The 22962-nt window shown below is 37.4% G+C and overlaps 2 protein-coding genes across 4 annotated transcripts; one reads left to right on the top strand and one right to left on the bottom strand.

Annotated features, from left to right (window-relative positions):
* The first annotated feature begins 1475 nt into the window (after nucleotides 1-1475).
* Nucleotides 1476-7479, top strand: LOC120249474 (ABSCISIC ACID-INSENSITIVE 5-like protein 2). Of its 3 annotated transcripts, XM_039257992.1 has the most exons (5): nucleotides 1480-1709; nucleotides 1957-2095; nucleotides 2201-3110; nucleotides 3266-3337; nucleotides 6679-7479. In XM_039257992.1, exons 3-5 carry the CDS (start codon nucleotides 2295-2297, stop codon nucleotides 6754-6756), a joined length of 966 nt encoding a protein of 321 aa, XP_039113926.1. In that variant the 5' UTR covers nucleotides 1480-1709; nucleotides 1957-2095; nucleotides 2201-2294; the 3' UTR covers nucleotides 6757-7479. The 3 variants fall into 3 exon arrangements, with proteins under 3 accessions (XP_039113927.1, XP_039113926.1, XP_039113925.1); XM_039257993.1 differs by lacking the exons at nucleotides 1957-2095; nucleotides 6679-7479 and adding an exon at nucleotides 3425-3542 and having other exon boundaries at nucleotides 1476-1709; nucleotides 2155-3110; XM_039257991.1 differs by lacking the exon at nucleotides 1957-2095 and having other exon boundaries at nucleotides 2155-3110.
* A 5412-nt stretch (nucleotides 7480-12891) lies between these two features.
* LOC120283583 (protein RETICULATA-RELATED 3, chloroplastic-like) lies at nucleotides 12892-14171 on the bottom strand. Its single transcript, XM_039290291.1, has one exon. The coding sequence runs from the start codon at nucleotides 14120-14122 to the stop codon at nucleotides 13109-13111; it is 1014 nt and encodes a 337-aa protein (XP_039146225.1). The 5' UTR covers nucleotides 14123-14171; the 3' UTR covers nucleotides 12892-13108.
* Between the last annotated feature and the right edge of the window lie 8791 nt (nucleotides 14172-22962).

Here is a 22962-nt window from a genome sequence, read left to right as displayed (position 1 = left end):
ATATATAATATGATTTATGTCGTTTCTGAACTTGAATAGTGGTATTTTATTTATTTTTCTAATCAAAAGTTAAGGTTTGAATACTGTAATTATCCACAATTATAATGTATATATGTACATATATATAAATATATATATATATATATAAAGATTCTCCGAAATTGCCTTCTTTCATGTCAAAGTTCACATTCAACTTTACTTAGACATGCTAGTACAACTTTGTTTGGATCCAAGTTGTGTGGTGAAGCATGCAAGTGAAATACTTTGCATAAATTTTTTTTTTTTTTAAAACTCACTGGAATTAGAAATTATCATTCCAATCACCAATACAATAGGAGAATTGATGTACTATTTTTTTTACTTCCAACTAAAAAGTTGAGAGTTTGATCTCCTAGATTATCCACATTTATTTATTTATTTTTAAAATTATCATTCCAACTCATCCACCACTCTATTCTCAGTTTAGCTCAAAATTATGGCAGGGTAATATATCTTGTGTACATAAATTTCAAGAGTAAAAAACCAAAAAACATTTAATATGGTGTTGAATCATTTATAAATAGGCATTAGACTATTAGGTACCAAAATGAAAAACTAAAAAAATTGTTGACTACAAACAACATTTTTGCCAACCAATTACTTGGCCTATCGCAGATCGGATCCCTCACGTAGAGTGTTCGCCTGAAGTGTCAAGCATGGCTCCCCAAGTTCGATCCCCATCTCGCCCAGGTGAGGCAGCTGTTCGGTGCATGGCCAGGCTCCCCGCTCGAGTGTCGAACGTGGCTCCCTGAGTTCGATCCTCATCTCGTGCAAGGTGAGAGTACGGTTCGGTGGTGAGCGCGACTCCCCCACGTATTTATCCCTGGATTTCTGCGCTTGTCGTCTTTTTTTTTTTAAAAAAAATAACATTTTTGTACAAGTCAATCATATAATGTTATAAACATGTAGACTCAACTGTTAAAATTACATGATTCATAAAAAAAAATTCCTATAACGGTATTTTCAGATAAGTGAAAAAAATAAAATATATAAATATATAATTTTATTTTATTTATTATATATATTATAATCATAGTTAGTTTTAACCCTGATATTTTCTTAGATTTTTAGTAATAAAAAAAATTATTGTAATTCAAACAAAGAGCTAAAAGCAAAATCAAAGTTGTCTGCAGATCAAAATGCATAACTTGTCGTTTGATTTGATTGCCAAACTTCACCTCACAACTTTTGTTTTTCAGACAAGCCCCCACCAAAAGAATCAGAACACACTATCAATAAATTTTTTCTTTTAAATATATATGTATATATTATACACCAACTCATACTCATGACTCATGAGAACCAAGAATCTCGAGATCAACATTAAAAGAAATCACAAATCTTAAAGTAATTTTGACGGTTGTGATTATCAAAACAAACCCAGTCAGAAATAAAGTGAAAAATGAGAAATTAGAAAAGGTCCACAACACATATAAACGGCACAAACCAAACGACGAACCCCAAAACTCCAAAAATCAAACATTTTTATTAAGAAAAAAAAGAAGAAAAAAAGAAAGAAAAAAAATAAATAAATGAGAATTTGGTTTTCGAGGTCCCTCCTCTTTGGCACTTCCACCACTTAACGATGTGGAGTTTTGTTCATGTAGATGCGACGGAGATGTTTGCTGTGGTCCTCTTTGGTCGTAGATCTATGCGGCAGAGGCTGTCAGGTAATTAGATTTTGATTTATTTTGATTCTTTTTTTTCTGTTTTTTTTTTCCGGATGATGTATGAATGATCTGATTTTTATGCTTTGATTCTTGATTTTCTGATTTTGTTCTTTGATTCTTTTTTGTAGTTGTTGTTTTTCTTTCTTTTTTTTTTCCTGTTTGGGTTTGCTTTTATTCCTCCGAAAAAAGAGCTCCTTTTTTTGCTTGGATTGAGGTCTTGAGATTTGAAGTTTGGATGGGCTTTCAGGGGTTGTTCACATGGCCTTTGTTTTTGTTGGGAGTGTTGGAACTTGGAATTGATGAAAACTTTCATCCCTTTTCCGTATTTCGCGTGTTGGAATTGATGGGGGCGCTTTCAGTTTGAGCATGCTTCTGAAAGGGATCGAGTATGTTTTTATTTCTATGCTTTTTCTCAGTGTTATGCCCATTTTGTCTTTTCTTGCAGGTAGATAGCCTGGATTTGTGCTTTCATTTGATTAGAAATTGATCAGGGAAAAAAAGAAGATATCTTTCATTTTAGGGTTTTCAAGAATCATTGCATGTTGCGTTAAATTGGTTGGATTTGAGGTGGGTGAAGTTTGGTGAATGGGGATTCAGACAATGGCGTCTGATGGTGGAGGCGGTAGTGGGGCACAGCAATCTCAGATTCAGAACATGGTCAGGCAAGGATCTCAGCAATCTCAAATTCAGAACTTGGCCAGGCAAGGCTCTCTGTACAACCTCACTCTCAATGAGGTTCAGAGTCACTTGGGTGAACCTTTAAGTAGTATGAATCTTGATGAGCTCCTCAAGAGCGTGTTTCCAGGTGAGATTAACCCAGTGTTGCCCATGGAGATAGAGGGAACTGGAGGCAATTATGCTTCTGGTTCTGGTCTACAGAGTCAGGGGAGCATTACCATGTCACGGGCTTTGAGCAAAAAGACTGTGGATGAAGTGTGGAAGGAAATCCAGGACGGAAGGAGCAAGAATAATGAGGAACATGGGGTAGCAGGTCAGGAGAGACAGCCAACGTTTGGCGAGATCACCCTTGAGGATTTTCTGGAGAAGGCTGGGATAATTGCAGAAGGATCTACAAAGAAAAGAAATGATCCTGTTGGCAACGTCGATCCTATGTCAGGGGTACATGATTTCACGCAGGGTGCTCATTGGTTACCGCAGTATCATCAGATGCCTGCTGTGCCGCAGCCACAGACTCATCAGAATTTGATGGGTGCTTATGCCATGTATGCTGATGCACAAATGAATCTTGCTTCGCCAACAATAGGAGCTCTGTCTGATTCACAAACGCCAGGGCGGAAGCGGGGAGCTCAGGATGAGTTGACAGATAAGATTGTGGAGAGAAGGCAGAAGAGGATGATCAAGAACAGGGAATCTGCTGCTCGTTCACGAGCTAGGAAACAGGTGTTGTTCTCAGCTGCACCCTTCACCTAATAACTACACATATATTCCTTTATTCAGTATGTTGTGATGTGGTTGTTGCTTCAGTTTCTAGGCTTCATTTACTTTTACATTTTTTCAATCTGTTAAATGGCTATTATTTTTCATATTTATTTCAGGCTTACACAAATGAGCTAGAGAATAAGGTTTCCCGCTTGGAAGAGGAAAATGAGAGGCTTAAGAAACAGAAGGTAGATTTTTCTTTATTTATTATACCTCATATGCTCTACCTTTTAAATGCTTGATTATTTATTTATTTGTTTTTTTTTGCATTTTAGATCAATTTAGTTGCCTATCCTGCTGCTCGCCATTATACTATTTGAAGCCATCAATAGCCCATGAGAACTTAGGTTTGACTTCAAAGCATGTTCGGAGTAACTTTATGTTGTATACTTGTATTTGGAGCCATACTTGTTTATTTTTGCTGCTTTTTTTTAACAGTATTTATTCTTTTTACAGTTAAACGTAAATAACATTTTTTTTTTTATGACTGAGTTTGTAAAATTGATTTCCCATCTTTTTTTTTTCACTTGTTGCTTAGTGCGATTTTCCGTTATACACCAGACCAACATCCTTTTCTTTTTCATCCTGAACTAAGCTAATTTGAACAAAACCCTTGATTATGGGCTAGTTTCAAACATGTCCTCCTGTTATCACTTGCATATCCTCGAAAACCTTTGTGAACTCACTTGCATGTAAGTACCTGTGATTTGAAACTTGTATCAGCAGGAAGTAATGGATCTTGATGTGATAAGTTTGCACCTTTATATTGATTATGTTAGCTTATTATAACTATCAAATCACATATGCTTTATTCTCCAAACACCATGAATTGAGGAGTTACATGGTAATTATTAGATGGTACTTGTGGATGCTGAAAGTTTTCTACATTAATAAAGAAATACCCTTTTTTCTTTGGATTGATTGAGCTTCTTCCATCATATCATGGCTCTTCTATTGGAGTAAATGTGCTTGTTTTTGGCATGTCTTACTCTTCACCATGTAGCAGATAGAAACAAAGATGTTTTTGCTAATCAAGATATAACTTGTGTAAGTGCTTGTTTGTACATAAAGGATGAGACATGACAAATTGGTGGAAAAGGGTAGATTTTTCTATGGATCTCCTTTAGAAAAGAGAAACCAAGAAAGAAAACAACAGAATTAGAATGAGATTCTGCTATTTCTTTTAAAACTTAAGCAGACCATCATATTATGTTCCTTTATTTTCAGAAGAACCATAAAGTAACCCTATAAGCATAACAAGTTAGATAACAAATTCCTGGGCATAGTGGAAGTAAAATTTTCAACTATAATTAAACTGACCCCAGATGTAAATGGAGTTGGAAAGCCATCAATATGGTGGGATTTGGGTTGGTAATACCCAAAAGCAATAGGTTTCTCAAGAAATTAGTTTCTCGAGTTAAGACCCACCTGTTCTGCATTGCATGAAACCCCTATGTAGCAATGACAAATCCTCATGTTATGTTCATGTCAATTATTAAGCAACCATCTTCTTTTGATGTGAATCAAGATTTCACATATTTGCATGATTTGACTGCCTGATTCAGAAAGAACTGCTTTGATGATATCTCTGATATAAGGAGAAACTCTAGCTTGTTTTTCAAAGTTGCGATTTTTAGTTTCAGCCCTTTATTGATGATGCTTCCAAGGTGGATGCCCAATGCTTATAATATTTTACATCATTTATTCTATTTGGTTTGTAGAAAAAAACTTTTATGCCTTTTTGTCTCCTTGGCTTCTAGGGTTCTTAATATGTTGCATTATGAGGACTGGTTAAGGATGCGTTCTGTCTGTAATCACCCTCTTCTTTCCTCCTCCACTGCCTTTGTATACATCTCATATCATCCCGCCAGCTATCTATCATTTATCACAATGCTTGTCGAATATTTTTTCTATCCAATGCTCTTTGAGCATGTTTTGCCATTTTTCTTCTGATCTTGTTCCTGTTCCACGCAAGAGGATTTCTTAATATTATCCACATGGAAATGAAATTTTAATTGGTTTTCTGATTTAAAATTTTGCTCTAACATGTTATGACTGTGGCCTCATCAGATCATTGAAGCACCTCAGTACTGCTTTTAAATATATGTTTTCGCTGTAATCTTCAACAATGTGCTTATTTTGATGCCTATCACTCCACGAATCACAGATTATGTCGAAGTTGCTGTGTATTCTTAGGCAAATTTTCATGATATTCCTAAGTTCCCTCAATTTATTATTTTTTCTTTGAAGTTTTGCAACCATCCCATTTTTTTTAGATTCTTATTCCTTGGTTTGAGTTTCATCATGCCATTTATTGATGGATTTATGAGAGAATTAAGAAGTAAATAGGATGCGATCCTACTCACATTTTGACGATTGCAATTTTTTTTCTTTTAATAAGAAAAACAATAATTGACAAAGAGTAAGAGGATGAATGCAAATTGATTGATTTATAGCACTTGCAATTTGAGAACTTATGTGATTTGAACAATTGATGTGATTGGATCCATTAAAGGTGTGCTTGTTAAGTGGGAGTTGGGGAAGGCGCTGATGTGGCTCTGGGAAATGGATGGAAATACAAAATTTTTTTACGAAAATCTTGATTGCAATTATTTTTAAAAGCTTTAATTTCCTCACCTCACATCTGATAACTTTGCCGCAACCCATGCCCAAGTCATTTGTTAAAGTGGGAGGGTTTGGTATTTGGAAGTAAGTTCTACACTATTTTTGCCTAACCTGGAAATGCAGGAAATTTCAATCACTTCCCACTTTCCCTTTTCAGTTACTCCTAGGCAAACATGGCCTATGTGAAAACCATGATAATTGATCAAGTTAAACTCCCTCCCCTGATTTGTTGTGTTGATCGTTTTTCTCCTTTTAAAACTAACATGGCCAACTCCTGATCTTGCTTCGGGTTGAGTTTTAGCGTATTTTGTGAAGTCTCAATTTATTATGAAAGCCCTTTGAATGTTCATTTATGTAGACCATGTTGGTCTGCCCATGTCTCAATTATGCACACTATTTGCATACTCTCTGCTTTGTTTCTGTTCTTGTAGGTCGTATTAAGTACAATGCTGCTTAAGCTTTTTTCCTGAGAGCTTTCCATCTTTTCGGTTTCTACAAGTGTATCAAGTAAACTAATTTGGAAAATCTGCTTAGTGATCTTTAATGAAAAGAATAGATCATGTTAGCTTTCTCTCACCCAAGCCACCCTCGTGTATGTCACTATGCACATAGGCATGCATTAAACAAATACTAATCTATATTGCTGAATAAACCTGTGTTCTATAACTGATGCTTTCTGTTTAAAAATAGTTCACGGATCATGATGCTCTTTTTGTTTTCGGTTTATGCAGCTTTGTTCAGCAAAACCTTTATAACTGTTTTTGAAGTTGGTTGTAGGATATCATTTTGTCCGGTTCCCATAACTAGGCCAAAATTGGCCATTATAAATCTTTGAAATTTTATTTTTCTGTTTCAGAATGTCTATACTGAAACGAATCTTCTATTTTCATTACTTGCCTTGCAGGAATTGAACAAGTTATTATCTGTACCGCCACCAGAACCAAGGTATCAGCTTAGACGAACAAGTTCAGCCTCTTTCTGACCATGTTGATATTTAAGTTTTGTAGATTTGTGTGGAGGTTCACCTTTGAATTCTGCATCGATATATTTGGTCACCTGGGTTTCTGTTTCTTCTCGGGGGTTCCCTATAAAAGAAGCCAAGAAAAGAAAAAGAGGTTCAGAAGAAACCCCAAGATTCACCGACGAGGTATTTTCCAGTGTAAATCCACCTATGCTGAACTTCTGGAGCAGAATAAACATTGTCAAGGATAACATTAAGGACACCATTTCTGACTGTGCTCTATGATTGCTTTGCTCATGAATAGAGTGTCATTTTTCCTGTAGTTTATGGATGAGGATGATGACACCATTTCTGACTGTGCTCTATGATTGCTTTGCTCATGAATAGAGTGTCATTTTTCCTGTAGTTTATGGATGATGATGATGATGATGATGATGTTCGGAAGCTGAGAGTTTGCATGTAGTCCTTATAAAATATGTTACCTGTAACCAGCTGCTCTTGTTTGCTCTTGTAATTCTGATCATGAAGGTTTCTACAGTGAATCAGTTTGTTTTGCCCTGATTTAGCTCATGTTGTTCACAAGATCGACATTACCGACTATGTCGTTCGTCTTTCGTTACATGGATGTAATATTACACTGCAATATTGGCAGGATCTTTGAAGGTATCATAACATTGTGGCAAATCATATGAAGAAAATAAACAGTGTAATGTTGCTCTTTGTAATCTAATAATTTACATTTTAGAGTTTTTTCATTAATCATTTTTTTATTCTTTGATTTGTAAGTAAAGTAAATTTGGTAGAGTATTTATTTCCATATATAAATAAATAGTTAGTTTTGTGATGCATGTAATTGATAAAAAAGTTTAATCATTTGCATACCTAGAAAAAATAGGCTATTAAAAGATTTAATTTTTTCTGTACGTCCCTCAAGAAGAGTTTTTTTCTTCATATATATATATATATATGGCTACACATTCTTTGATAAAATAAAGAAGAAAATAATGTGCACCTCACCCTCATTTGTACATTTTTGTTCCTTTCATCTTTAAAGTGAATAAAAGGGAATATGAGCAAAAATTCTTGGGCATGAATTGCGTAATTTTTCATGATCTAAATGCCACTTGTGTCTATTGTCAATTTTGTAAAAAAAAAAAATGTCACTTGTGTAACATCTAATAGTTAAAAGCCATTTTTATTATTTTATATAATTTTATTATAAAAGATAAACAAATAAAATTACAAATAGTTTATTCTTTTAGTGTGAGTAGCTCATGGGTTCATAGGAATTGACTTTTTTGGGGATTAAAAGAACGAAGGCTTCTTTTAACGGGATATATATTATGAAAATACATCATAACATAAAAACACTCAACACTTTTTTTCTCACTTTTAAAAAATTATGCATAACTCTCGGCAGAGCAAATAAAAGTAAGGTTCATGCACACATGGGTGCTAAGAACATCTATACACTATCACTGTTTATATTTTCAGAAATGTGCCCTCATTTATAATTCTAACTCACATCACTTGTAAAAAATTTTAATAAAGACATGGTTACCAATAGACTATTTTTTTTTTTTTGAATAATAGACGACAATCGCCCTTTTTTTATGAATATAAACAGTACCAAACAGCACTGGAACCCGGATGTACAGTATATGTACAGTATGAGAATAGTATAGGAATCCCGGGTGAACAGTGTATGAACAGTATGGAGAACATTACTGTTGGGGAGAGATTTGAACTCATGACCTCCCCCTTACACTTTGGTGTCATACCATTGAGCCATTCAATGGTTACCAATAGACTATTTTATTGTTGGTAACCAATATTTATTAATAAAAATCTAAACATATTAGAAACACCTAGAAAAGAAAGAAAAAAAAAAAAAGGGGGGAAGGAAATACATGGGATCACCTTATCCACCATGTATCTCTAACATCAGAAGGAGAAGTCTCAAAGGGATTCAAAACAATAGTTTCTCCAAAACAACATCCAAAAAGGTCATCCCTACACAAGGGACAAGTCCTACCTTTGCTCTTTAACCATCTGTCCATGCATGACTTGTGGAAAATATGGTCACATCTTAGAGCATAAGCTTGTTCTTTTTTGCTGATACTGCTGAGGCAAATCACACATTCTAATCCTTCTCCTTCTTTGAACCTTGTTGGAATAGTTGTTTCTCCTCCAAAGAAAATGGTCATGATTTTTTGGTAAATAGACTTGATGAGGATGAAGAAGATAGAGAAATAATTGAGCATGAAGTTTGATGAACAGACTTTAGAAATGTCCATGGAGTTTGTGTTGTGTTTTTTTAGGGAGTTGATGTTTGAGATGTTTATAGGAGTTGTGGTACATGTCTCAAAGTTTATGTTTGCAGGTGCATTCATGTGTTAAATGCTTGTGCAAACAAAACAGGAACCTCTTTCTTTGAAAGAGGTTTGTGTCATGAGTTTCCTTGTTCTTAATTGAGACAAGAATTTTGTTGTTTTTAGGTTCAATTTTTTCTTTTTTAAGATTAAAAAAAAAAGAAAAAAAAGAAAGAGTTGTGGCTACCGCTGGCTTTGGGCCCTCTCACTCAAACTCTTCCCTTGAGGATCACCATTGACTTTAGATCAATAAAATAATTATGCATATGACCCAAAACATAAAAATATCTGAAATTGGATTTATATTGAATTAATCAAGTTGCATATATTTAAAATAAAAAAAACTGTAGAATTTACAAGTCATTGAAGTAGCTTATATAATTAATTAATCAGCTAAAATTTACAAAGTCTAAAGGAAAATAATAGTCATAGTTATAGAATGAAAAGAAGATTGGTTAATAGATAAGAGTTCCAAATAACATTAAAAAAAAGTTTGATCATTTAATTATTTGTCTTCTTTTGCCAATATATTTTATAGAAAAATTTATGTAGAACGTACAGAGTACTATTTTAACTATTGTTTGTTTTATTAGGCACATAACATCCAGGAAGAGGTTGGAATGAGATTCTGCCCTTTTTGAACTTGTGGTTGTGGAACACACTCTAAAACTTGGGTTGGAAATTTCCTTTTTGGCATGGCGTGTTTGATTTATTTTGTATTTCTTTAGTGTTAAAATCCATAGACGCTCTTATGTTTGGACAAGAAAATTTGTTTTCTTTTTTCAACCCTTGTTGCAGGGAATGTTGAATTTTTGAGCAAAATTTTAACTTTCTTTTGGTTTTTTGGTTCGAGTTGAAATCTTTTTTATGTGAGTTTATTGAACTTCAATTTTAATTATAATAATTAAAATAAAATATATTTATTAAAATTTAAAAAAAAATAAAAGGAGTTTAATTAGAAATTTATGTAATTTCTTAATAAATATAATATTATATTCTATTTACTATCTTGGGTTTGGACTTTGGGGAGTTTGCAAATAGCATTAGTTCAAGCAACGGCTAGTTTTTGTAGTGGTAAAAGCTTGATTACCATATGTCTATTTGACAAAAGTGACAAAATAAAAAAAGTTATCAAAGGGACAAACAAATATGATGATATATTAATTATGATAAGCTAATAATTCTTTTAAAAATTTATCATGCAGGAGGAATAAATTAACACACAGAATAATGATAGTCTATTATGTATGCCTGAGATGATATATCACAGGCTATTATATCATAATAGTAAATATCTTAACTCTAGAAGAATCAATACTGTGAGTTATTTCTATATTATTCAAAAAGTTATTAATCAAACGTTTTAAGATAAAATTATATAAAATAAATTGATAATATTTAGTTAAATATAATTAAAATTATAGTGGATTTTTAATTATATAGTGTATTTGTAAATCATTGATTTGAAAGTGCAGAGAGTTAAAAAAAAATGAAAAAAAAAAAAAATCATTTGAGTAAAATGAACCAAGAATGGACCCCCGAGCATACGGACGACCCTTGCTTAGGTTATGTTCTCATATACACGTGATCCACTTTCTGGTTTTGGAATTTGGCGGCATATCTGGAATCCTGGATTTGAAAATTTTTATATTTTTATTTTTTATAACATGTTTTTTAAAACCACTTATTGTGTAATAATTAATAAATATCTCACATATACATTAATAATACATATATACATATATATGTGTGTGTGGTCCGTTTGAATACTTTTTTATTAAAAAATACTGATCTCACTAAATAAGTACTTTTGAATTTAGATTACGTGTTTGAATTCGTCTCCAAAAAAAATAAAAAATAAAGTCTTACCACTTGTGTGAAAAGTTAGTAAATTGTTGTTGATGAAGAAAAAAACGCATTTATTTTAATGAAAAAAACTTATGCTAAATTATTTTCATCAAAAACATCCCAAAAACAATCATATAATTTATTTTATTAATGAGATAGAGAAAATACATCACAATAAAGGGCTAGAAAAAACACCACAAGTTATAATTTATGTTATTAAATTTATAAGTTTGGGGCTTTAATGATCTTATTATTATTTTAACAATATAAATAAATTATTATCATATCTTAGCCATGCATTGGGAGGAACATACATTCAAGAGTAATGCTATATAGAGCGAAAAAACCACACAAACCAGTCACACGACTAATGTGGATGGTGATGTGGAAAATATATATTTTTTTATTTAATTATTTTTTTTTGGTAAAGTAAACATGTGAGTCTGTCTCTCTCTCGTGTGGCTCTCTCTCTCTCTCTCGTGCCGCTTCCCTCCCCCACTCCCGGCCCCCGCTCCCGGCCTTTACTTCCCTCCCCCGCTCCCGGCCCCCGTTCCGGCCGTCACTTCTCGTATCACGTATCTCAATGAAAGCTTCTCGTACACCACCGATCTCGTGCCCTAGCTTCTCGTGCACCACCGTGCATCACCGATCCAGCCGCCACTCTCTCTCTTGTCCACCATCGACATATGCCCTAGTTTCTCTTGCAAGCCAAACAAGAGAGAGACAACGGCCGGTCACGGGGGAGAGAAGTGACGACCACACGAGAGAGAAACAAAGCGGCGGCCACACGAGAGAGAGAGCCTCACACGAGAGAAACACAAACTAGGGCCGACTTGTGCCCTAGTTTTACTTTATCAAATTTTTTTTAATTAAATAAAAAAAAATTTCTATGTCACCAACCACATCAGTCATGTGGCTGATTCGTGTGGTTTCTTCATTCTATATAGCATTACTTTACATTGCTAAACAATTGCCCAGGGGACAAAAATGAAATGTAACTCGAACTCTATTTTTATTTCTTATTACTAGTTCTTGGATACACTTTATAATTGAATCTTTGGAGGGTGAGAACTCAAGGCATATATAGAGCAATTCAATAATATTTATTAAGAAGGAAAAATAATACTAACGGTGTATCTAGTGAAATTGATGGAGATTATGCCACAACTCATTAATGTTTATATATATAAATATATAAGGCTTGTCAACTAGGACCGTTTATAAATTCTCATCATGACCGTTGAATTTGAATGTAACGCTTTTGATAATTACGGCTATGGTGACCGACAATTTTCATTCATTATCACTGTATTTAAAAACTATAACACAATAAAAATAGAATGTATAATATTTTGATTTGAATAATTTAATCATAATTAATACAATAGCTCAATTAATCCTAACTGTTAAATCTGATTTTAATCAGCACTAAAACTCCAACAAAGAACTAACATACCCATCCGTTGGCTGTCCGTGCAACGGAACCATTTCTACCATTCATTCAACTGTTTATGTCTCAATTTGTTCAATTTGTTCCTACATCTCTCATTCTCTGTCTCTCCCCCTTTTATTAATTTGATGTCCCCAGATTATATATTCTCTCTCTTCATATATATTTATATAACTTTTGCAGTTCGTGAATTTTTAAAGCGATTCATTTACAATATAATAATAATTTATTTATTTAAAATAGTTTTATCCATAAACTTTGATGGCCCTTTACTTGTTCACCTAACAAACAAAGTGGTCTCATCTCATGAGTTTTTTAATATATATATATATATATATATATGCCTTCAATCTTGATATAATTCAAAAGAATTATTGAAAGAAGGTTTGATTTTTCAAATAACTTGTACTAAAAAAAAAAAGAAATCATTTCATAAACAATTCGGAAAACAACAAAATTTAAGATGATTTTATAGAATAAAAAAACTCAAAAAAAAACCAAATTTTCTCTATTAAAAAATTACACAATAACATGCCCCAAATCCATTGATCCCATTTCATTTACAAAGCCTAAAAAAAAAACCCCTTGTTTTATTTTTTTAAATATAAAACAGAGATCCTTGCCCACTCTCCCCTCCGAAATTTGCCTCATTTCCATTGCTCTCATTTTCAAGCTCAAAGAAAGAAAACAAGAAGAAAGTTACTTACTTGGATTCAGAGCCATCAATTCTTCTCTCCAGCTCCCCATCAGTATTGTCTACAACCGCACACAAGCTCTCCTTCAGCTCCTCCCGCTTCTCGCCCACTTTCTGCGAGCCTGTGAGCCTAGCAAGCATCACAAACGATGCCCCGCCGAGCACATTGTTCAAGCACCTCAAGCCCACCACCGAAACCTTGAAACCCGCCGGCGGCAACACTTTCGCCATTAAGAACTCAATCCCGTTGAGAGTCTGGTACCTGAGGTTGCTACTCAGCCCCATGTGCAACGCCCAAGTAAACGCATTCAGCACTGTTGGAGGGGGCTTGTTCGGAGTCTCGAACTCAGGATCCATTCTCTTACGAAAAGCGATCAAGCCGTTGGAGATGGCGGTGCCGGCGAGACCGGCGATGAAGCCTACGGCCGCAAAGGTGAGGCCTTTGTACACGAAGGTGCCGAAGCGGGAGGGGAAAGAGAAGGAGCCAGACTCGAACATGTGAGAAGGAGGGCAAGACGAGAAAAGGCCGGGGAGGGTAGTGGTGGAGAGGGAGGTTGGGGCGAGGAGGTACATGAGAACGAAGTTGAGAATCGAACCAACAACAACGGTGGAGAACACGAAGTCAAGCTCATTGAGGCCGAAGTTGGGGCGAGTAGCCATGTCGCCGAGGACGCAAGCACTCACGCCGACAAGCTCTTCCATCAGGACCTTGAAGGGAAACTGAGGGTCCGCGGAAACCCTAGATCGCCATCCTTCGAGAAGAATCCCGATAAGGCCGGAGGAATTCGATGGTTCTGGTTTGTCAGGAAGGTGACCGTCGCCATTGCCATTTCCACCGCCGCGTCCTCCGTCCCGAGGGCCGATGGGTGGGTTATCGGAGCCGGCGAAGGAAGTGAAGAGGGAAAGGGAGGTGGGGGAGGATGGGCGGGAGCAGAAGGGAAGGGAAGTGGAGGGGAGATGGGAGAGGAAGCGAGGGGTAATGGACGGGTTGGAGAGTGGGGAGAAGCGGAGATGGGCAGCCATGGCGTAAGGTGCGAGCTCGAGGTCGAGGGAATGGGATTCGTTATTAGGGTTTTGATACAAGACGAGGAGAAGTCGTGCCAGGCTGTCTTTGGGCCGCCTTAGAATTTCGGTGTCAATCCTGATGCAGGGCTCGGGCCCAAACTCAACTGGACTTTTTTGTTTCAGTGGCCCAGTCCAAAAGGAAAGGACTATGGGCTTAGCCAACATGGGCCACACCATGGAAATCATGGTAAACAGCACAAAGGATATTGAGGTTTTAATTTAAGTGACTTTAATAGTGAATTATTTATTTATTTATTTATTTAATTTTTACATTAAACTGTTTTTTTTTTTCCAAAAATATTGCTATTAAATAAAATTTTGCTTTTCACTTACAATATATAAAGTCACTTCTTAAATTTATCAAATGGATTATAATCTAATTGGAAAAATATATTTTGGAAAAATGTACTATTTTTATTTAACTGATAATTGAACTTACTTGAAAAGCTCGATTATTATTTTTTTCATGTGCCACTTATAATGGATGATCTATTATTTTCTAGACACCACTATCACTATCTGCTTGTTTGTTTTTAGTTTTAATTATTAAGTCTTATGTTCACTATTGTCATTTTAGTTTCGATGTTCTTTTTGGTCTTATAATCTTCTTTTTGATTGTAATTGCCTTTTCTAATTAGACATCACACCACACAATAATTATTGTTGTTGAATTGAATATTTTAAAACTTAATTAAATAAATTTTATATAATAATAATGAAATGAGTAACTTTTAGATATTCTTTTGCAAATATTTTAGATTTAAAAGTCGAGATTTTTTTAATTACCCAACAAAATCAAGGAATTATTGAGATGCGACACAGTGAAGTTGTTGAGACTACCTAACATTAAAGAAGAAAATAAAGAAATACCATTTATTGTGCTCAGGTTAGTTCTATTAAGCATATCCTCACTCACAACTCAAGCATCATTATGAGCCTCATTGCATCTTCCACTCAAACTAGTTATGGTCCTTTCTTACAAGCAAGCCATGAACCAATAAAATTAACAAACATTTCAAGGCTAATTCTATTTATAACTTCATTTTAAATCTTGATTATTACTATATATATATATATACATATATATATGTAGAAGATGTATACGGATTGACGGTTTCTAAAGAATAGCTATTCAAGAGAAATAACATTTTTTAGTGTGTGCCAATTTGATGTTTCACATCCTATCAAAGTTTATTCACATTTTTAGAATACATATAAATTCTATTCTATACATGACTTTTAGCATATTTTCTAGTCACTTACATGGATTTGCTATATATGTACAATATAGCAGCATATAAAATTGTGTTATTGGATCAAGACATGTAGTTTATGTTAGATACATGTATATATGTGTATGTATATCCTGAGTATAGACTATGTACACTATATGTATTTGTACACTTCATCATCTATTTATACATGAGCTTGTCCATTGAGATCAATGGTTCAAGCATTTCTCTCTTCCTCTCACTCTCTAACATGGCATCAGATTAGCCTAGGTTGCAGTGGTGTCGAACCCCGCCACTCCTTCTCCGGCGATCCTTCTCCGGCGACCGCCGCCGTTCGTTCCGGCCGTGCTCTTCTCCGACCACGCTTGCCCCTGCCGCACTCGCGACCGCGCCCCTGCCGCGCTTGCGCCCACGCGCGTGCTCACCGCCTGCCGCGCTTGCGCGCTGCGCCGCGACCGCAGCTGCGCCCGCGCTTGCCGCGCTCGCCTCCAGCTCGCCCCCTGCCACGCTCCGCCCGCGCTCGCCCCCAGCCTCGCCGGACCTCTGCGCGCTTGCGGATCTGGGCCCTGACCCGGGATCCTCATTTTCGACCTTGCTTTATGTTTTTTTAATTGGTTGCTTTTTGGTTTTATTCTCTTGTTTAAGAATTGTTTTTGTAATTTAATTTCAGCATCCAAAAAAAAAAGTATGGACCTGTACGGACTTAGTGGAGTTCTTCCTGATGTCCGTCACCGCAATATCTCCCACTCTGATGTGGTGCTTGATGGCACCAATTATATTCCATGGTGGCTTACTCTCAAGCCCATTCTTGATGGCATTCGTGTTCTTTCCCATGTTGACGGTACTTCTCATCGCTCCGGTGATTCCGAGCGATCGTCGATCATCGCCATTCTCAAAGCTTATGAGCAACAGCTTGAGAAGTGGATTGTAGATGATTCTACGACACGGATGATTATTTGTCAGACTGTTACCATTGATATTCGCACCCATATTGCGGATCTACCCACTGCTCGAGCGATGTGGAGCTACTTGGAGCGCCGTTACTGCGGTTCCAGTTAGGCACAGATCTATACCTTATATCAGGCCCTTGATACTCTGCATCAAGGGAGGATACTGATTGATCATTACTATAGTCGATTACGTGAGTTATGGCGCGGTTGATGCCCTTACACCCTCTCACCGCCCTACCCATGCTGCTTTCGGCTCCTCAGCTTGCTCACGATGAGGCATGTACCCGATCGTCGTCGCCATGAGGAGTCACGACGTATGTACGCGTTCATTATGCGTCTACGTCCTGAGTTTGAGTCGACCCGGGCCCAGCTCTTACATGCTCCTACCACACACTCCTTAGATGAGGCATTCACTATTGTTCGTGCTGAGGAGACTCGTCTTCGAGCTTCCTTCCCGAGGCGGTGCACTTGCTGCTACTCGTACTCCTGCTCCCTTCACCCAGCTACCCGTCCTCTTCTACTACATTGCTTCTCGGTCTTCTCAGCGGCCGAAGAAGACTGTGACTTGCCACTATTGTGGCATTGTGGGACACATTGAGCGTGACTGCCGGAAGAAGCAGCGAGGCCTTTCCCGCATGACTTCATCACCGACTCTGCCGCTCCTTCCCACACCCCCTTCTCAGATGCACTCTGCATCGACTTCCACTGTCTCTCTCTCCTACCGATTAGCAGCAGCTATTGGTGATGCTTCGTCAGTTTCAACAGTCACATCTGAGCGACATCTCTACTGGTCAGGCACGTTCAGCTCAGGTTACTCCACCCACTCCAGGTAGTTCCTGTCCTCTTTGGCTTCTTGACTCTGGTGCTAGCTTTCACATGACACATGATGCCACTCATTTTCACCATTCTCATCCTCCTTATCTTCATACTCGTGTTCGCATTGCTGATGGCACACTTTTACCTGTCTCTTCCACTGGTCATCTCTCCACTAGTGCTTTCTCTGTCCCCTCTGTCTCTCATGTCCCTCACCTATCCATGAACCTTATGTCCGTTAGTCAACTCACTGATTATGACTGTCAGGTTATTTTTGACCGGACCTCTTGTCATGTGCAGGATCACAGTGGAGCGGTGATTGGAGCTGGCCGCCGCCGCCATAGTGTAGTATATGCGCTGGATTCCCTTCGTCTTCCCTCTTCAGACAGGTCTATTTCTCACTGTTATGCTACTACTATATCTCATCATCTGTGGCATCATCGTCTTGGTCATTTGTGTCAGTCTCGTATGTCTTCTCTTGTCAGTCAGGGCGTCCTAGGAGGTGTCTCTCCTCCTTCTGATATTGTCTGTTTTGGCTGTAAACTTGGTAAACAGTTACAGCGTCCCTATCCGTTGAGTCAGTCTCAAACTAGTGCCCCTTTTGAACTCATTCACTCTGATGTTTGGGGCCCTGCTCCTTTTGTATCTAAAGGTGGCAATCGATATTATGTTATTTTTATTGATGATCACACACGTTTTACCTGGGTTTATCTTATGCATCATCGTAGTCAGCTTTTATTTATATATCGCTCTTTTACTGCTATGGTGCACACTCAGTTTTCTGCCTCTATCAAGACCTTTAGGTCTGATTCTGGCGGAGAATACACCTCTCATGCTTTTCGTACCTATTTATCTTCTGAGGGCACCTTGCCTCAACTATCCTGTCCTGGGGCTCATCCTCAGAATGGGGTCGCTGAGCGCAAGCATCGTCACATTTTAGAGACGGCCCGAGCTCTTCTGCTTGGCGCCTCTCTTCCTCCTCACTTCTGGGCTGATGCTGTTCACACTGCCGTCTACCTTATTAATCTGTAACCATCATCTCATCTTTAGGGTTGTAGTCCTGGTGAGTTCCTACATGGAACTCCCCCTCACTATGATCACCTTCGTGCTTTTGGTTGTCGTTGTTTTGTCTTACTCTCACCTCGGGAGCGGACAAAACTCACCACCCAGTCGGTTCTTTGTGTTTTTCTGGGGTACAGTCTTGAACACAAAGGTTATCGTTGTTATGACCCAGTCACTCGTCGTTTTCGCATCTCTCGAGATGTCATGTTTGATGAGACCACTCCTTTTTATGCTTCCCCCCTTCTACTACATCTACTTCTCCCGCTGTCCCTCTTTCCTTCCTTTTTCCTTTTTCATCCACTAAGGATACTCCCCCAGCGTCCACTACTTCTCTACCACGTCCTTCCTCTCCAGAGCTTCTCTCTCATTTATCTCCTATTCCTTCTCCCTCCTTATCTGTCGATTCTTCCTCACTTCCTTCCGCACATCCTCCTCTTCGTTACACTTATCATCGTCGGGAACCTGCAGCATCTTCACCTCGGCCGGTCCTCTCTGACACCCCCTCTACCGCTGATCCTGATCCTAAGGTACCCTCTCACACTTACATTCTACGTGATCGATCCACTTTACATCCTCCTGACCGTTATGCTACTGCTAGCACTAGTGTCTCGCATGTCCTTGAGCCAGGTACCTACAGAGAGGCGGTGCAGTCACCTGCGTGGCGTACTGCCATGGCTGAGGAACTTGATGCATTGTCTCAGACTCATACTTGGGATTTAGTTCCCCTCCCTTCTCATGCTACTCCGATTACATGCCGCTGGATTTACAGGGTGAAGACTCGTTCTGATGGGTCTCTCGAGCGCTATAAGGCGCGCTTGGTTGCTCGTGGTTTCCAGCGGGGAGCATGGTCGTGACTATGAGGGAGACCTTTGCCCAGTAGCCCACATACATCTCATGCACGTACATTGATTGCCGTTGCGATCGCTCGAGAGTGGACCCTACATCGACTGATGTGAAGAATGCGTTTCTTCACGGTGACTTAAAGGAGGAAGTTTATATGACTCCTCCTCCTGGTCTTCGGGTGCCTCGAGGGTCGCATTTGTCGACTTCAGTCGTGCTCTTTATGGTCTTAAGCAGGCTCCACGGGCCCTGGTTTGAGCTGATCAAGATCTTAGTTATTGAGGCGGCTGGTTTCACTTCGAGCATCCATGATTCGGCAGTCTTTGTTTATTCTTCACATCGCGGCCGCATTATTCTTCTCCTCTATGTGGATGACATGATTCTTCATCGGAGATGATCCCCGCTCACATTGCCTTTGTGAGGCGAAACTGCGTGAGACATTCTTGATAACCGATTTGGGTCCGCTTCGTTACTTCTTGGGTATTGAGATCACTTCTCAGTCTGATGGCTACCGTCTTACTCAGCAGCGATATACTCTTGACCTTCTTGCTCGCTCTGGCTTGATTGATACTCGCATTGCTGCTACACCCATGGAGCTTCACTTGCAGCTTCGAGCTTCTGATGGGACTCCTTTACCTGATCCCTCTCGATATCGACATCTTGTTGGCAGCTTGGTTTACTTGGCTGTCACTCATCCTGACATTTCTCATGCAGTCCATATTTTGAGTCAGTTTGTTGCAGCTCCTACTTCTGTTCATTATGCACATCTTCTCCGAGTACTGCGCTATCTTCGTGTATCTGCATCTCGTGGTCTGCTCTATTCACGCTCATTCCACTCTTCACTCATGAGGCCTATTCCGATGCTACTTGGGCTAGTTCCCCGATGATCGTTTCTACATCATCGATTCTTGTATCTTTCTTGGATCTTCGCTCATTGTTTGGAAGACTAAGAAAGCAAATGATACTGATGAGCCAAGTCCAGATCTTGAGGTCGAGGTTCGTGCTTTAGCTTCTCTGTTCAGGGAGGTACTTTGGCTTCGCTCGATCCTACAAGACTTTGGGATACTGCAGACCTCCCCTATTCCTCTTCACTGTGATAGCACTGGGGCCCTTCAGATCGCTGCTGACCCGGTCAAGCATGAGCTGACCAAACACATTGAGTGGATGCCCATTTCACTCGATGTCATGTTCGTTCTCGAGACGGTGTCTCTTCATTACCTTCCCACGAGAGGTTCGAGTTGTCGACTTTTTTTCACCAAAGCGCTGAGACTCGCGATCGACATCTTTTCATGTTATCCAAACTCCAGACGTATGATCCGTCTTGAGTTTGAGTAGGGGTGTTAGATACATGTATATATGTGTATGTATATCCTAAGTATAGACTATGTACACTATATGTACTTGTACACTTCATCATCTATTTATACATGAGCTTGTCCATTGAGATCAATGGTTCAAGCATTTCTCTCTTCCTCTCACTCTCTAACAGTTTACTTCATATAAGTGCCTTTTTTTTCCTCCAAGTATTATTTATTTATTCATGTTTGAGGTCAAGTTGTAATTGCATCTTCACCCCAAACTATTTATGGTCCTTTCTTATAAGCAAGCCATATATAGGCAATATAATTAACAAACATTTCAAGGCTAATTCTATTTTCAACTTCATTGTTAATCTTGATTATCCATATATATATATATATATATAGCAGTTGTATATGGATCAGAGGTTTCTAAAGAATAGGTATTCAAGTGAAATAATATTTTCTAACGTGTGCCAGTATGATGTTTTCCATCTTATCAAAATTTATTCACATTTTCTAAAATACATATAAATTCTATTTTGTATATGTCTTTTAGTATATTGTCCAATTTTTTACATGGATTTCTTATGCACAATATATCATCATGTGAAATTGTGTCATTGGATCAAGACATGAATTTTACTTCATATATGCGTGCCTTTTTTGTCCTCCAAGTATTATTATTATTTTTTATTTATTCATGCTTGTGGTGAAGTTGTAAAGAAAGTGAAATATACCCATATATTTATTCTACTAATGATTTTGAATAGTTTTGGTTTCCTTTGTTTGGGACAAGATTATTAAAGTTGCATGTTTGGGTAGGATATTATTTATTACACAAATCAAGTCCCATAAAGGGAGAAGAAGAAAAGAGGTTGATTTTGTTAAAAATGATATGTGAACTCATCTAAGATTCTAAGGGATAAAAATGCATGTTTGTATATATATATATACACACACGGGACCATTCATCTATGAACTCGATCCAATGGCTGATAATAAACATCCATAAATAAAAAAAAAATCTATGGACGTCCATTATCAGCCGTTGGATCTCGATCCAATGACAAATATTGATGAACAGTATTTACTATAGCAATAAGTACAATAATCACTGTTTGGAACAATACATTGCACAGTAATACTATTTATCAATGTCAACTGTTGAATCGATATCCAACGGCTGATAAATGGACGCCTATAGATTTCTTATTTATGGGTATCCAAATATGATGTTTTGCCTATATATATATGATAAATATGAATAAGCTATAAAGTTAGAAAAGAGTCAAATGCTCAATCTTTCACTTAGGAGAAAATGTCCTACTATTTTTTTTAATATAAATATCAAAGTGATCCCTCTCTTTTTGGTCCTCATATTTGCATATTTCCATTTTTTAGCTAACGGATTCTCCCTGTTGGTCCTCGTATTTATATATTTCAGTCCTTTTTGGACCCTCCAACTTATGGACGTTCATCAACTAGAGGGACCAAAAAGGTAAATCCTTCAGCTAAAGGATGAAAATGTACAAATATAAATACTTAAAGGGTGGATTTTATATCTCGGTGTCATTATGTTAATAAAAAATAGCTTGGTGGTATGTTAACGAATTGGTCCACTACGGAAACAAGACTTCATAAGTTCAGGGACTTAGAGCAGAACAAAACATGGGGAAACTGAACCGTCTCCCCAAAAGAGATGCAGCAATGTTGAAGAGAAAATTATAGAGGAACTAAAAAGGTGAAAAACGCAAAATAGAAGAACCATTTTAATATTTTCAACTTTTTTTAATGAAAGCGACAAATGCTATATATACATTAACAGGGTGTGTAGGGGTCAAAAATTGATTATTTAGCCCGCATGGCCTCACTTGGAGACACAAAGTGGCCTCACTTAGAGACACCGAGTATGAACAGTAAACCCATACTCACAACTGAGGACCTGTTACCACCACTGCATCCAGCAAGATTTAAACTCAAACTCAAGATTTTTTAAATATTTCACACTCTTTTTTTACAATGGGTTAATATCGTTGGGCTATAAGCTCTTTTGGTAGCTATCACTCTCTTGTTACGGGGTTTGTTATATATATATATATCTATGTTATTTTTAATTAATTATCCACTGGTGCTTGAGAGATGCACTAGAATGGAGTTGGTGAGACCACCTAACACTGAGAGAAAGAAAACAAAGAAATATCTTCGTATTGTTGTTAGATGAATTCTATCAAGTCTATCTTAGCTTCCAACTTAAACTGATGAATGCCTATTCCTCAAACTCAGCATTATGACAAGGTGCATTTCAATTTCCAATCAAACCACTATTTATGGTCCTTTCTTCTAAGCAAACAATAAATAATGTAATGTAATGCAAGTTTTTTAACTTCATTTTAAATATTGATTTTCAATCTTTTGCTGCACCCAAGGTTGTATTTAAATTGAGCCAATTATAAGTTAAAAACATCTGGCTGGTGTTCAGTTTAAAAAGAAAAAAAAAATCATAAAAAGTAAAGTTTTCAAGGGAGCATTTGATCAAACACATCCAAGTCCAAAAAAGGTATTTTTCCTATATTTTACTTTATTTCTGATATTAAAATCAA

The sequence above is a fragment of the Dioscorea cayenensis genome, chromosome 19, assembly GCF_009730915.1.
Source record: "Dioscorea cayenensis subsp. rotundata cultivar TDr96_F1 chromosome 19, TDr96_F1_v2_PseudoChromosome.rev07_lg8_w22 25.fasta, whole genome shotgun sequence".
Classification (NCBI taxonomy): domain Eukaryota; kingdom Viridiplantae; phylum Streptophyta; class Magnoliopsida; order Dioscoreales; family Dioscoreaceae; genus Dioscorea; species Dioscorea cayenensis.
The sequence above is the reverse complement of the archived record's forward strand: the minus strand, read 5'-3'. Positions and strand labels throughout refer to the sequence as shown.

What these genes read in the sequence shown, in the direction of transcription:
- LOC120249474 (XM_039257991.1), top strand. Translation starts at nt 2,295, where the DNA reads ATGGGGATTCAGACAATGGCGTCTGATGGTGGAGGCGGTAGTGGGGCA. An exon ending in GTTCACGAGCTAGGAAACAG is followed by an intron (nt 3,111 to 3,265) that starts GTGTTGTTCTCA and finishes TATTTATTTCAG; the next exon opens with GCTTACACAAATGAGCTAGA. An exon ending in AGAGGCTTAAGAAACAGAAG is followed by an intron (nt 3,338 to 6,678) that starts GTAGATTTTTCT and finishes CTTGCCTTGCAG; the next exon opens with GAATTGAACAAGTTATTATC.
- LOC120283583 (XM_039290291.1), bottom strand. Translation starts at nt 14,122, where the DNA reads ATGGCTGCCCATCTCCGCTTCTCCCCACTCTCCAACCCGTCCATTACC.